The sequence below is a fragment of the Lipotes vexillifer genome, unplaced genomic scaffold (assembly GCF_000442215.2).
Source record: "Lipotes vexillifer unplaced genomic scaffold, Lipotes_vexillifer_v1.1 scaffold712, whole genome shotgun sequence".
Lineage (NCBI taxonomy): Eukaryota > Metazoa > Chordata > Mammalia > Artiodactyla > Lipotidae > Lipotes > Lipotes vexillifer.
Genome location: NW_006775660.1, coordinates 779,782 through 793,213, shown reverse-complemented (window position 1 = coordinate 793,213; position 13,432 = coordinate 779,782). Strand labels below are relative to the sequence as shown.

At 42.2% G+C, this 13,432-nt stretch overlaps 1 protein-coding gene across 1 annotated transcript in view; it reads left to right on the top strand.

Moving 5' to 3' along the window:
- Positions 1 to 13,189, top strand: part of MAGI2 (membrane associated guanylate kinase, WW and PDZ domain containing 2) — a 353,905-nt gene extending 340,716 nt beyond the window's left edge. Inside the window, exon 15 of the mRNA XM_007450095.1 lies at positions 10,344 to 13,189. Within this exon, the coding sequence (XP_007450157.1) occupies positions 10,344 to 10,993 (650 nt within the window). The 3' untranslated portion in view covers positions 10,994 to 13,189. The remainder of the gene's footprint in view (positions 1 to 10,343) is intronic.
- The last annotated feature ends 243 nt before the right edge of the window (positions 13,190 to 13,432 follow it).

The following is a 13,432-nucleotide window of genomic DNA, read 5'->3' as shown; positions in this document are numbered from 1 at the left end:
AAAGAGTGCAGAATGGACTTGGGAAGAAAAGATTTGCTTTTGGGGCTTGTTAAATTGAAGATGCCAATGAATGGTCTGAGCAGAGATACCAAGTAGGCAGATGGATATATCAGCACAGAGCCCATAGCACAGAGCTCAGCAGAAGCATTTGGGAGTAGTTGTTGTATAAAAGCACCATAAGTAGATGAGAACACTTGGGAGAGACCGTGAAGAATGCCAACAGTTAGAGGCCAGGTAAAAGAAGAGTCATCTATAACGTAAACTGAGACGGACCAGCCAGAGGGGTGAGAAAAAGAGCAGGAGAAAGGCGTGTCATAGAAGTCTGGAGTCCAGCTCGTTTGTGGGAGCAGTCAGCTGTGAGAAATGTGGTGGGATGAAGCATCTAGCTGATACCACGAGGTGTCCTCTGGATTTGACAGCAGAAAGATCATGGGTGACCTTGAAGAGAACAGTTCCACTCAGGCGAGGATGACAGAGGGCAGGCGGAAGAAGCCAACTTGGAATAAAAAGCTTTTTCCTGATTGCAGCCATTGGGCCTGGGGATGTTTTTTGGACAAAGAGGCTCCAGAAATCCCAGCAGGCACATATGGCCCATTATGTCTTTTGAGGATGCGTCTCTGTTATTTCTAATTCTAGTTAGAACATCTCCAACAGGAAGGATGCGTGAAGCTCGTCCTCCTAGGCAAGGACTCTGAAGTGAACATGATCGCATGCTTTAGCCAGTGGCCAGGCCAGATTCAAGGAAAAAAAGCGGGGGCAGGGGCATGGGCGACGGCCAAAATAAGGTTTCAAGGAATCAGAACTGAACGTGGTTAATTCTTCTGGTTATTGTGTGCCAAAATTCCATGAAAACTAGTTTGAAATGTTACAGAAGGCATCCCCCCGGCCCCCACAGTCCATGTCACCTAGACAGGCAGCTGAAAGGTGAGGAAGGGGCTGCCTGCCGTCTGCCCTTGGCGCTTCAAGGAGCTTTGCAGGCTCGTGCCTGGTGCAGACACCATGTGTCTCGTAGTGAACTGGAGAATTCTTGCCCAGAAAACTGAAAACTGTGGAACCACATATATAAATGTCCATCTTGAGATCACTTTAGGATCTAGTTCATTTTAATTTTAGACTAATATTCTTAATCAGTAGTGGCTTGAAACATTTTAACTTTCAGTTTCTCCCACTAAGTATTTAATGATCTACAAACAAACGCTTGCAAAATTTGTTTATAGTAAAAGGGATTCTTTTGTATTTTGAATAATTTCACCTTCTGGTTTATCGTTTTAAGTAAGACGTTCACAAATGAATACTAAATACTCTGATCAGTGCTGGGATCTAGTTCCTGTTGGCCTCCTCGGTGGCCACTGAGCATGTCCATTTCACTGCTTAGATCCTATTAGCAAGGTGACATCTTAGGACAGTTTTCTCAATAAAAAGAGTCAGGAAACCCAGCATTTTACTCCTGGCTGACCCATTTTGTAATCTTGGTCAAGTTACTTAACCTCTCTCTGCTTCGAGTCCTCCTTCAGAAAATGGTGTGAATAATATATCAACCTCCCTATATCTCAGAAGTGATTTGAGGCCAGCTACTTGTCTCTGCCATGTGTGACATCATGGTGGGGGAAAAGAGCTTTTAAAATGTGAAATATTGTTAGCCTGGTGCAAGTCAGAGGTTATCACTGCAAAAGGCCTCTACAGAGGCCTTTTGAAGACTTCTTTTAACCTGTTCAGGCAGTACCTTCCTATATGAGTGGAGTTGTCACCTTCTGTCATTTATTTCATTTTAAAGCTCTAACCCAGGCAGAAGGAGAACATGCTTGAGTTTTCACTGAAAACATTTGCATTTGAAGATTTCAGAATACTCCTGGAGGTAACCAAGGATACCTGAGATAGAGCAAAACCACACTTGGAATCATAGCAAATGGGAATGGCTGATTTACTGCACTTATTCAAAACTTCACCTGCATGTATGCTAGTTCATATGGCCAGACCATTAGTAGACAGCCACTGAGGCACAGAAGAAAAATCTGGCTCAACTGTGCGTGAAAAATCATAACTCTCCCGTTGCAAGGTGCTTTTCCCTTTGGAAGTGCATGCCTCACCTCTGTGGGTAAACATTCTATCGCTACCTTAGAAAGGGAGAAATTGAGGCTCAGAGAGATCGAGCAGTAAATGCCAGAGGCAGGAGTAAGTTCCAGGTCTTCTGATGCTTTTCTAGGATTTTTCACTAAGTGAACATGATAACGGAAAGAAGGAAGAGAACATTGTGCACTAAATACTCCATTCAAATTTCACAGCAAAGGAGAAACTTTTTTAGTATCTGATATTCTCTGTGTGGCCAGAATTACTGGAACTATCTGCCCTCTTCCTCTCCTTATCTCTCTATAAATTGGCATCAAGGGTAACAGATAAGAATCCTGTACTTTTAAACAAACATTCACAGACTGAGTTTCTAACACATGTCATAGGGGCAGGAATTTGAATATGAATCACATGCTGTGTGTAGGAGTGAATCTCTTAGCTAGTGAGGGAACCTCGCTGCCACGTGGCATTCAGCTATCAATGTGGCGTCTTTGTTCCTCACTCATGGCCATACAGCAGTTCTATGGAAAACAATTATGCTCTAGAGTAATATTCCAAAGTTTGAGGATTTCCAAAGGCCTTGGGACATATTCCTTATAAATATTAAGGGATCACTCTATTGGATTTCTCTGCTTTAATTTTGCTTTAGTGGCCAGAACCTCAGTGGCAATGTTAGTGCTCAGAGTAGTAACTAAACTCATCTCAGATTCCTAACATATCTCTCCTCCTCCTACTTGGCTTCTGACTGGTGGTTGCTTAAAAAAAAAAAACAACAAAAAAAACCCGAAACAGTTTCTCATTTTTATCATTCTAATTTGTATGTGTTTTGTTGTAAATTGTCTCAAATCATTTCTTAGAGAGATCTTAAATCCCAAATAAATGTTGAAACTAGGCTTCCTAGAAAGAGTCATCTAGCTTAGTCCCAGGCCTACTATAATGTCAGAACTACTAAAGAGAATTAAGAACAATGATTTCTTAAAAGACAAGACAGGGCTTCCCTGGTGGCGCAGTGCTTGAGGGTCCGCCTGCCGATGCAGGAGACGCGGGTTCGTGCCCCGTTTTAAAGGGCTTTCCTGGTGGCGCGGTGGTTGAGAGTCCGCCTGCCGATGCAGGGGCCGCGGCTTCGTGCCCTGGCCGGGAAGATCCCACATGCCGCGGAGCCGCTGGGCTCGTGAGCCATGGCCGCTGAGCCTGCGCGTCCGGAGCCTGTGCTCTGCAACGGGAGAGGGCACAACGGTGAGAGGGCCCCCAAAAAAAAAAAAAAAAAAAAAAAAAAAAAAAAAAAAGACAAGACAATAATGAATGTTCTTACTTAATTTTTTATTAAAGTATTTTTTATTGAAGCATTTTCATTTTATTTTTTTAATTGAAGTATAGTTGATTTACAATATCATGTTAGTTTCAGGTATACAGCACAGTGATTTGGTTCTACATACATATATATATTCTTCAGATTCTCTTCCTCTGTAGGCCATCACAAAATATTGAGTATAGTTCCCTAGGCTACACAGTAGGTCCTTGTTGTTTATTTTATATATAGTAGAGTGTATATATTAATCCCAACCTCCTAATTTATCTCTCCCCTCCTTCCCCTTTTACCTTTGGTAACCGTAAGTTTGTTTTTTATGTCTGTGAATCTCTTTCTGTTTAGAAAATGAGCTCATCTGTATCTTTTTTATTGTTTTTTTTAGATTCCACATATAATCGACATATTTATTTTTCTGTCTGACTTAGTATAATAATCTCTAGGTCCATCCATTTGCTGCAGATAACATTTCTTTGTTTAATGGCTGAGTAATACTCGATATACACCACATCTTCTTCATCCTTTCATCTGATAATGGACACTTACATTGTTTCCATGCCTTGGCTATTGTAAATAGTGCTGCAGTGACCATTGGGGTGCATGTATCTTTTGGAATTATGGTTTTCTCTGGATATTCTTGAACTAGCATGGGCCTAGGAGTGGGACTGCCGGATGATATGGTAACTCTATTTTTAGTTTTTTTTCAATGGAACCTCCATACTCTTCTCCATAGTGGCTGTACCAATTTGCATTCCCACCAACAGTGCAGGGGGTTCCCTTTTCTCCACACCCTCTCCAGCATTTACTACTCGTAGACTTTTAGATGATGGCCATTCTGACCAGTGTGAGGTGATCCCTGCATTGTAGTTTTTTTGTTTTTTTTTTTTTTGGCGGCACGCCGGCCTCTCACTGTTGTGGCCTCTCCGGATGCGCAGGCTCAGCGGCCACGGCTCACGGGCCCAGCCGCTCCACGGCACGTGCGATCCTCCCGGCCCGGGGCATGACCCCGTGTCCCCTGCATCGGCAGGCGGACTCTCAACCACTGCACCGCCAGGGAAGCCCTGCATTGTAGTTTTGATCTGCATTTCTCTAATAGTTAGTGATGTTGAGCGTCTTTTCATGTGCCTATTGGCCATCTGTATGTCTTCTTTGGAGAAATGTCTATTTAGATATTCTGCCCATTTCTTGATTGGGTTGTTTGGTTTTTTAATATTGAACTGTATAAACTGTATATTTTGGAAATTAATCCCTTGTTGGCTGCATCATTTTCAAATGTTTTCTCCCAGATTCCATAGGTAGTCTTTTTGTTTTGTTTACAGTTTCCTTTGCTATGCAAAAGCTTTTACGTTTCATTAGGTTCCATTTGTTTATTTTTGTTTTTATTTCCATTACTCTAGGAGACAGATCCAAAAAGATAGTGTCACGATTTATGTTGAAGAGTGTCCTGCCTATGTCTTCATCTAGAAGTTTTATAGTATCCAGTCTTACATTTAGGTCTTTAATCCATTTTGAATTTATTTTTGTGTATGGTGTTAGAGAATGTTCTAATTTCATTCTTTTATTGGGGTGGCTAAGAAGTTCGTTTGGGTTTTTCTGTGAGACTAATTAGGTAATTAATTAGGTAATAATACCGTGAGATTATGGAAGAACCCAAACATACATTTTGGCCAACCCAATACATGTAGCTGACCAGTTTTCCCAGCACCACTTATTGAAGAGACTGTCTTTTCTCCATTGTATATTCTTGCCTCCTTTGTCATAGATTAATTGATGACAGGTGCATGGGTTTATTTCTGGGCTTTCTATCCTGTTCCATTGATCTATGTGTCTGTTTTTGTGCCAGTATCATACTGTTTTGACTACTGTAGCTTTGTAGTTTAGTCTGAAGTCAGAGAGCCTGATTCCTCCAGCTCTTTTTTTTTTTTTTTTCCCTCAAGATTGCTTTGACTGTTTGGGCTCTTTTGTGTTTCCATGCAACTTTAAAAATTTTTTGTTCTAGTTCTGTGAAAAATGCCATTGCTAATTTGATAGGGATTGCACTGAATCTGTAGATTGCCTTGGGTAGTATAGTCATCTGGACAATGTTGATTCTTCCAATCCAAGAACACGGTGTATCTTTCCATCTGTTTGGGTCATCTTCAGTTTCTTTCATCAGTGTCTTATAGATTTCAGAGTACAGGTCTTTTGCCTCCTTAGGTTTATTCCTAGGTGTTTTAATTTTTTTGATAAAATGGTAAGTGGGATTGTTTCCTTAGTTTCTCTTTCTTATCTTTCATTGTTAATGCATAGAAATGCAACAGATTTCTGTGTATTAATTTTGTATCTTGCAACTTTACCAAATACATTGATGAGCTCTAGTAGTTTTCTGGTAGCATCTTTAAGATTTTCTAGGTATTATAGTATCATGTCATCTGCAAACAGTGACACTTTTACTCCTTTTTTTCCAACTTGGATCCCCTTTATTTTTCTTCTCTGATAGCTGTGGCTAGGACTTGTAAAACTATGTTGAATAAAAGTGGTGAGAGTGGACATCCTTGTCTTGTTCCTGATCTTACAGGAAATGCTTTCTGTTTTTCACCATTGAGAATGATGTTTGCTGTGTGTCTGTCATAAATGGCCTTTATTATGCTGAGGTAGGTTCCCTCTATGCCCAGTTTCTGGAGAGTTTTTTTGTTTTTTGGGTTTTTTTTGTGGTACGCAGGCCTCTCACTGTTGTGGCCTCCCCCGCTGCGGAGCACAGGCTCCGGACGCACAGGCTCACCGGCCGTGGCTCAAGGGCCCAGCCGCTCCGCGGCATGTGGGATCGTCCCAGACCAGGGCACAAACCCATGTCCCCTGCATCGGCAGGCGGGCTCTCAACCACTGCGCCACCAGGGAAGCCCAGAGAGTTTTTTAAACCATAAATGGATGTTGAATTTTATCAAAAGCTTTTTCTGCATCGGTTGAGATGCTCATCTGTTCTTTTTTCTTCAATTTGTTAATGTGGTGTATCACACTGATTTGATTCGTGGGTATTGAAAAATCCTTGTATCCCTGGGATAAATCCCACTTGATCATGGTGTATGATCCTTTTAATGTGTTGTTGAATTCAGTTTGTGGATTTTGTTGAGGATTTTTACGTCTATGCTCATCAGTGACATTGGCCTATGATTTTCTTTTTCTGGTGGAATCTTTGATTTTGGTATTAGGGTGATGGTTGCCTCATAGAATGGGTTTGGAAGTGTTCCTTCCTCTGCAGTTCTTTGAAATAGTTTCAGAAGGATAGGTGTAAGTTACCTCTTCTCCAAATGTTTGGTAGAATTTGCCTGTGTAGCCACCTGGTCCTGGACTTTTGTTTGTTGGGAGTTCTTTAATCACAGATTCAATTTCAGTACTTGTAATTGGTTTGTTCATATTTTCTATTTCTTCCTGGTTCAGTCTTGGGAGAGTGTACCTTTCTAAGAATTTGTCCATTTCTTCCAGGTTGTCCATTTTATTGGCATATAGTTCCTTGTAGTAGTCTCTTAGGATGCCTTTGTATTTCTGTGGTGTCGTAACTTCTCCATTTTCATTTCTAATTTTATTGATTTGGGTCCTTTCCTTTTTCTTGATGAGTCTGGCTAAAGGTTTATCAGTTTTGCTTTGTTCAAAGAACAAAGTTTTTATTGAGTTTTATTGATCTTTGTTATTGTTTCCTTCATTTCTTTTTCATTTATTTCTGATCTGATCTTTATGATTTTTTTCCTTCTGCTAACTTTGGGTTTTGTTTGTTCTTCTTTCTCTAGTTCCTTTAGGTGTAAGGTTAGATTGTTTAAGATTTTTCTTGTTTCTTGAGGTAAGACTGTATTGCTGCAAACTTCCCTCCTAGAACTGCTTTTGCTGTGTCCCATAGGTTTTGGATCATTTGTCTAGGTATTTTTTGATTGCCTCTTTGATTTCTTCAGTGATCCTTTGGTTATTTAGTAGCAGATTGTTTATTCTCCATGTGTTTGTGCATTTTTTTTCCTTCAAGTTTATTTCTAAACTCATAGTGTTGTGGTTGGAAAAGATGCTTCATTTGACTTCAATTTTCTTAAACTCATCAAGACTTCCTTTGTGGCCCAGCATGTGATCTACTCTGGAGAATGTTGCATGTGCACTTGAGAAGAATTTTATGTTCTGCTCCTTTAGCATGGAATGTTCTTTAAGTATCAGTTTAGTTCATCTGGTCTAATGTGTCATTTAAGGCCTGAGTTTCCTTATTGATTTTCTGTCTGGATGATCTATTGATTTAAGTGGGGTGTTAGAATCCCCCACTATTACTGTGAATTTCTCCTATGTCTCTTAACATTTGCCGTACGTATTGAGGTGATCCTCTGTTGGGCACATATTTACAATTGTTATATCTTCTTGGATTAATCCCTTGATCACTATGTAGTTTCCTTCCTTGTCTCTTGTAACAGTCTTTAGTTTGTCTGATATGAGTATTGCTACTCCAGCTTTCTTTTGATTTCCATTTGTATGGAATATCTTTTTCCATCCTCTCACTTTCAGTCTATATGTGTCCCTAGGCCTGAAGTGGGTCTCTTGTAGACAGCATATATATACATGTCTTGTTTTTGTATCCATTCAGCCAGTCTATGTCTTTTGGTGGTAGCATTTAATCCATTTACATTTAAGGTAATTATCAATATGGATGTTCTGATTGCCATTTTATTAATTGTTTGGATTTGTTTTTGTAGGTCTTTTTTCTTCCTTTTTTGCTCTCTCGTGATTTGATGACTATCTTTAGTGTTGTCTTTGGATTCCTTTTGTGCGGGTGTGTGTATATCTATTATAGACTCTTCGTTTGTGGTTACCGTAAGGTTTTGATATAGCTGTATGTATACATGATTGTTTAAGTTGCTGACCTCTTAATTTCAAGTGCATTTCAAGTATGCTGCATTCGTGCTCTCCTCATCTCACAATTACTGATTGTGATATCATTTTTGTGTGTGGATGATTTCCTGCCTTTATCAGTGAGCTTTCCCATTTCATACTTTTTTTTTTTTCCTAGTTGTGGCCTTGTCTTTTCCACTTAGAGAAGGTTCTTTAGCATCTGTTGTAAAGCTGGTTTGGTGGTGCTGAATTCTTTTAGTGTCTTCTTGTCTGTAAAGCTTTTAATTTCTTCATCAAATCTGAATGAGATCCTTGCTGGGTAGAGTAATCTTGGTTGTAGATTTTTCCCTTTCATCACTTTAAATATGCCCTGCCACTCCCTTCTGGCCTGCAGAGTTTCTGCTAAAGAATCAGCTGATAATCTTATGGGGGTTCCCTTGTATGTAATTTTTTGCTTTTCCCTTGTTGCTTTTAATATTTTCTCTTTGCTTTGGGTCTCAGCGTGTTCCTCCTTGGGTTAGTCCTGTATGGGACTCTCTGCGCTTCCTGGACTTGGGTGACTGTTATCTGTCTGCTGGGTGCGGCTGTGTTCCCACCCTGTTGGTTGTTTGCCCTGAGGCATCCCAGTGCTGGAGCCTACAGGCTGTTTGGGGGACCAGGTATTGGTGCCAAGGGCCCAAAACCTCTGCCTCCAGCCAGAGTTCACATAGGTCCCTGCTATGTCCATCACCAGCTTTTATGACCCCAGAAAGAGCCACAGCTGCCCCCCACCTTTGCAGGAGGCTCTCCAAGACCAGCAGGTAGGTCTGGCCCAAGCTCCTATGGAGTTACTCCTTTTGCCCTGGGTCCCATTGCATAGAAGACCTTGTGTGTGCACTCCAAGAGTGGAGTCTCTGTTTCCCCCAGGACTGTGGTGCTCCTGCACTCAAGCCCTGCTGGCCTTCAAAGACAAATACTCTGGGGGCTCCACCTCCCCATGCCAGACCTGTAGGCTGGGGAGCCTGGCATGGGGCTCAGAGCTCTCTCTGCTGGGAGAACTTTTGTGATATAATCATTCTCCAGTCTGTGGGTCACCCACCTGGATCATATGGGATTTGATGATATCACGAGTGCACCGCTCCTACCATCTCTTGGTTTCTTCTTATGTCTTTGGATGCAGAATATCATTTTTTGGTAGATTCCAGTCTTTTTTATCAATGGTTGTTTAGCAGTTAGTTGTGATTTTGGCATGCTTGTGAGAGGAGGTGAGCTCAAGGTCCTTTTACTCTGCCATCTTGTCTCCAACCAAAATCAGGTTCTTGCAGAATAAAATAACTTGTGTTTTAACCATAAAGTTTGAACATCTAATAGGCAGCTTCATATTACCTGTTTGAATCTTGGAACACAAGTTTGACAATATAACCTCAAAGGAAAGTTGGAGAGATATATATATATGCGAAAGAGCTCCTAAAGGGTGTCCATCCAGGCACCTACAGGCAAAACCTCACAAACAAAGGGTTCCAATCCTTCCACACCCGCCTGTTCTGTCCCTGAATGGAACAATGAACCTCTTTATAGACGAATTTATCCAAATTCTGTATCTGGTGGTAGCTAAGAATTATGTCTTGAGTGACACCTAATGGTTGAGAAAGTTACTCTCCAACCACCTTCCGAATTACCTGGGTGCCTGTTAAAAATGCAGAGAAGTTCCTTGGCCCTATCCTACTGGAATCTCTGGGTCTGACCACTGAGGAATCTGTATTTTTCAAAACTGCCCCAGGTGATTCACATGTATCCTTGAGTTTGAGAACCACTGATCAGGTGCTCCCAAGTCAGATATCCACACAGGGCTGGCAGACCTGATGACACTGTTAGAAGGGGCCAAGGCAAAGGGATGGGTTAGGCCTGAGCTTTGTAACCACCTTCCTGAACACTCAAAGAGGGAAGGGGTGGTGTAAAGAGGACGGGGAACACAGAATCCCCAGGGATAAGGTCAGCTGCCCTCCTGGCAGTGAGGGCGGGGGTGGCAGTGGCCTGGGACCTTGAGAGGAGTGGGCCCTGGCCGCCTTCTCTCATTCCCAATGTGGAGGGAGGTTGCAGGAGTGTGAAAAGCATGTGCTGCACGGCTCTAACGCCTGTGCTTCCTGCCCCACAGACGATTCCAGCTCCTGGAGTTCTCCCGCTGCTGCCTCCCCAGGTCTGCCGGAAGTAGGCGTCTCCCTCGAGGACGTCCTCTCTCCATTCTCTCCATCACATCCAGCCCCACCATCCGACCCTAACAACCAGATAAGCCCAGACCCAACTTGGGATATCAAAAGGGAACACGACGTTAGGAAACCAAAGGAGCTTTCAGCCGGCAGCCAGAAGAAGCAGCGCCTCGGGGAGCAGAGCGAGCTTTCGGCAAGCCCGCAGAGGGCCGTGCAGCCGAGGCTCACGGAGGTGCCTGGTGGCCAGGGGCAGCCTGAGGCCAGCAGGCCCTCCTCAGAGGCCAGGGCACCTGGGCCCACAGCAGTGGACGCAGCACGGGCCAGCAGCAAGGAGGGGCTGCATGTGGCAGTGGGCCCTGAGCTTGGCCGGCACGAAGGCCCTGGAGTGGCACCTGCGTTCGTGGGCCCAGGCCGCGGCGGGGGTGTGCGGGAGGCCGAGGGCAGGGCAGGCACACGTGCGGGGCCCAGGCAGGGCACACGGCCCCCAGGGGGAACCCCTGTGCGCAAGGCCGCTGTTGTGCCAGGGCCCTGGAGGGTGCCAGGCTCTGACAAGCTGCCGGGCATCCTCAAACCCGGCGCCTCGGCCGCAGGCAGATGAGCCCACTGCCCTGCCTCAATACCTGCAGGCCATTTAGGTTCCGTCTCACGGTGTTTTAATTTATTTTCACTGTCACGTGCATAAATCCACGAGGCACCAAGGCTTGGGAGCACCGACATGAAGTCCCACGTGTCCAACAAGCATGGTCCATATGGCATCCACGGCAGACCTAAACTGATCCCTAAAGCTCCCAGTTCCACTGCGGGGGCTTTGGCAGCTATGGAAGAACCAAAATAACATGAAGAACATCACAGAGAGTGCAGTGTAGCTTTAGCAAAACAAGAAAGGACAAAATTCCCCCACTGCATGAAGGATTTGGATGCCATCCAAACTTTATATCAAGAAACATATCAAGAAACTGGACAAGTTAAGAGCAATCACAAACTGGAATATCGCCTTAAAAATCAAACTGCACGGAGCAAGCTGAAACTGAGACAAGATTATATCTTTTAATCTGAAGAGTTGTAAATAAATTGTTCTGGACATATCTAGACAGGGGTTAAAAGGTTTCTTTGAAACATTCAGAACTGTTCACCCATGACACGTTTCCATGGCTCACTTGTGGCACCATCACCAGTTTTAGCAGCAATGTCCCCTGCATACTGCAGGATGAATTAGAAATCTAGTGAATTCATTGGTGTGATGCCATTTTTACTGCCATTTCTGTAATCACGTTTCTGTGCATTTTCAGTGGTAGGAAAAAAAGTTTTAAAAAGTGTATCCTAGGGAACAGTCTGCCATAAGTCAAAATTTTGCAGTTTAGCTCATAGGTCTTAATTGGTTTTCATCTAAAATAGGAATTTTATAACTAAAGGACCACAATTTGTTAAATTGAGATTGGCAACGCTGCAGTTCCTTTATGAGAAGGCCTTCCTGTTGTCTCAGAGTTAGCAGCTTCTTTGACAGCAACATTACATTTCACTCATTTTGCTGTCTTATTAAAAATCCTCTTTCCACTACTTCATTTTCACTTTGATAGAGCAGAGGCAAAGTATTTCTCCTATATTTCTCAAATTACAATGAATCTCTCTCTAATATTAAAAAATCATTAGTATGACCCATTTCTTTTCATTAAAGAACATGGATCTTTTCAGCATGTCTTTCTTTCTGTTTATCTTATTTCTCCTTTTATTTCCATTTGGTTTGCTTTTTTGTCTAGATCTTTCTGTTTATCTTCCTCGTCTGTGGATGATACCCTAGTAAAACTCTAAGGATTGCCTGTCTTCTCTGCTGTTTTGATCTTTCTTTGTAAAATTTTACCTTCAGTTAATTATCCATGCATTCTTATTTGTAGCTACACATATTAAAAGGCAAATGTTTCAGAGGGCAGTTTCTCTTTAAGGTGTCATCCTTCCTATATTCTGCCCTTTACAGGAGTTCAAATGCAAATAAGCCTTACCTCCCTGCACTTGAAGTCAAATAAGTAAAACAGGGAGATCAGGTCCCATCACAGGCAGTCACATGTAACAGCTTCCTTGGGTTGAATCTTTCCCTCTCTTTGTAATTGTAGTATCCTGAGCACCAGCTGTTTAATTTCCATCAAGCATAGGTGTAGTTTAGTTGTTTGACAAGAGGAGAATATGGTTGAAAGCCTCAAGTGAAGAGTCTTGCAGCCTGTAAAAGCAATTTCCCAAAATGAAACCTAGTCATCATAAACTAAAGCACAAACACATGTAGCAGTTTACAGTACTTTTGGTTTAATCTCAATTAATTACTCTCTTTCTCCCCTGGACTACAAATCCAGTATAGTTTGCCATTAATTTATTGAATCTGGTTTTGGACAATGCTTCTGTAGGGTAGCTGCACGTCCCGGTACTGTATCCTCTGACCTTTATTTTCCATGTGTTACAAAAGGATAAAAAATTGAGATTACGCTTGCATAAGCTCTAATTTGCACAGTTCACAGCTACTACTTGTGCAGTAATTGCTTTATGCAGCTGTAATCCATAACCTGTGAAGACAGCACATCATCTAAACCCCATTCCAAATAATATTTCTGTGTAGTGTTAGCTGTGAATTTACCCTGTACAGCTGTATCTCTATAAATATAATTACATGTATTAATAGTCACAGAAAGACTGTAAGTGAGCAACTATTTTTATGAAACGCACCACTATGGATAAATTAACTTTTACAGAAATCTTGTTTACTGTATGATATTCTAAAACACTGTCAAATAAAATATATATCCAAAAATATTTTCTTTTTCCAACTATATAGGCTGTGTGTTGTCGACTGAAAAAAAAAAAAAGCACAGTGTGAGAGTTGTGAGTTAAATTTTATTTGGGGCAAAATGAGGACTATCGCCTAGGAGACAGCATTTCAGATAGCTCTGAGAAACTGCTCCAAAGAGGTAGGGGGAGAGGTATTATATAAGATTTTAGCAAAGCGGGGGTATGTGCAGTCAGGCACACATTTCCACAGAGGCTTGCTGCTAGT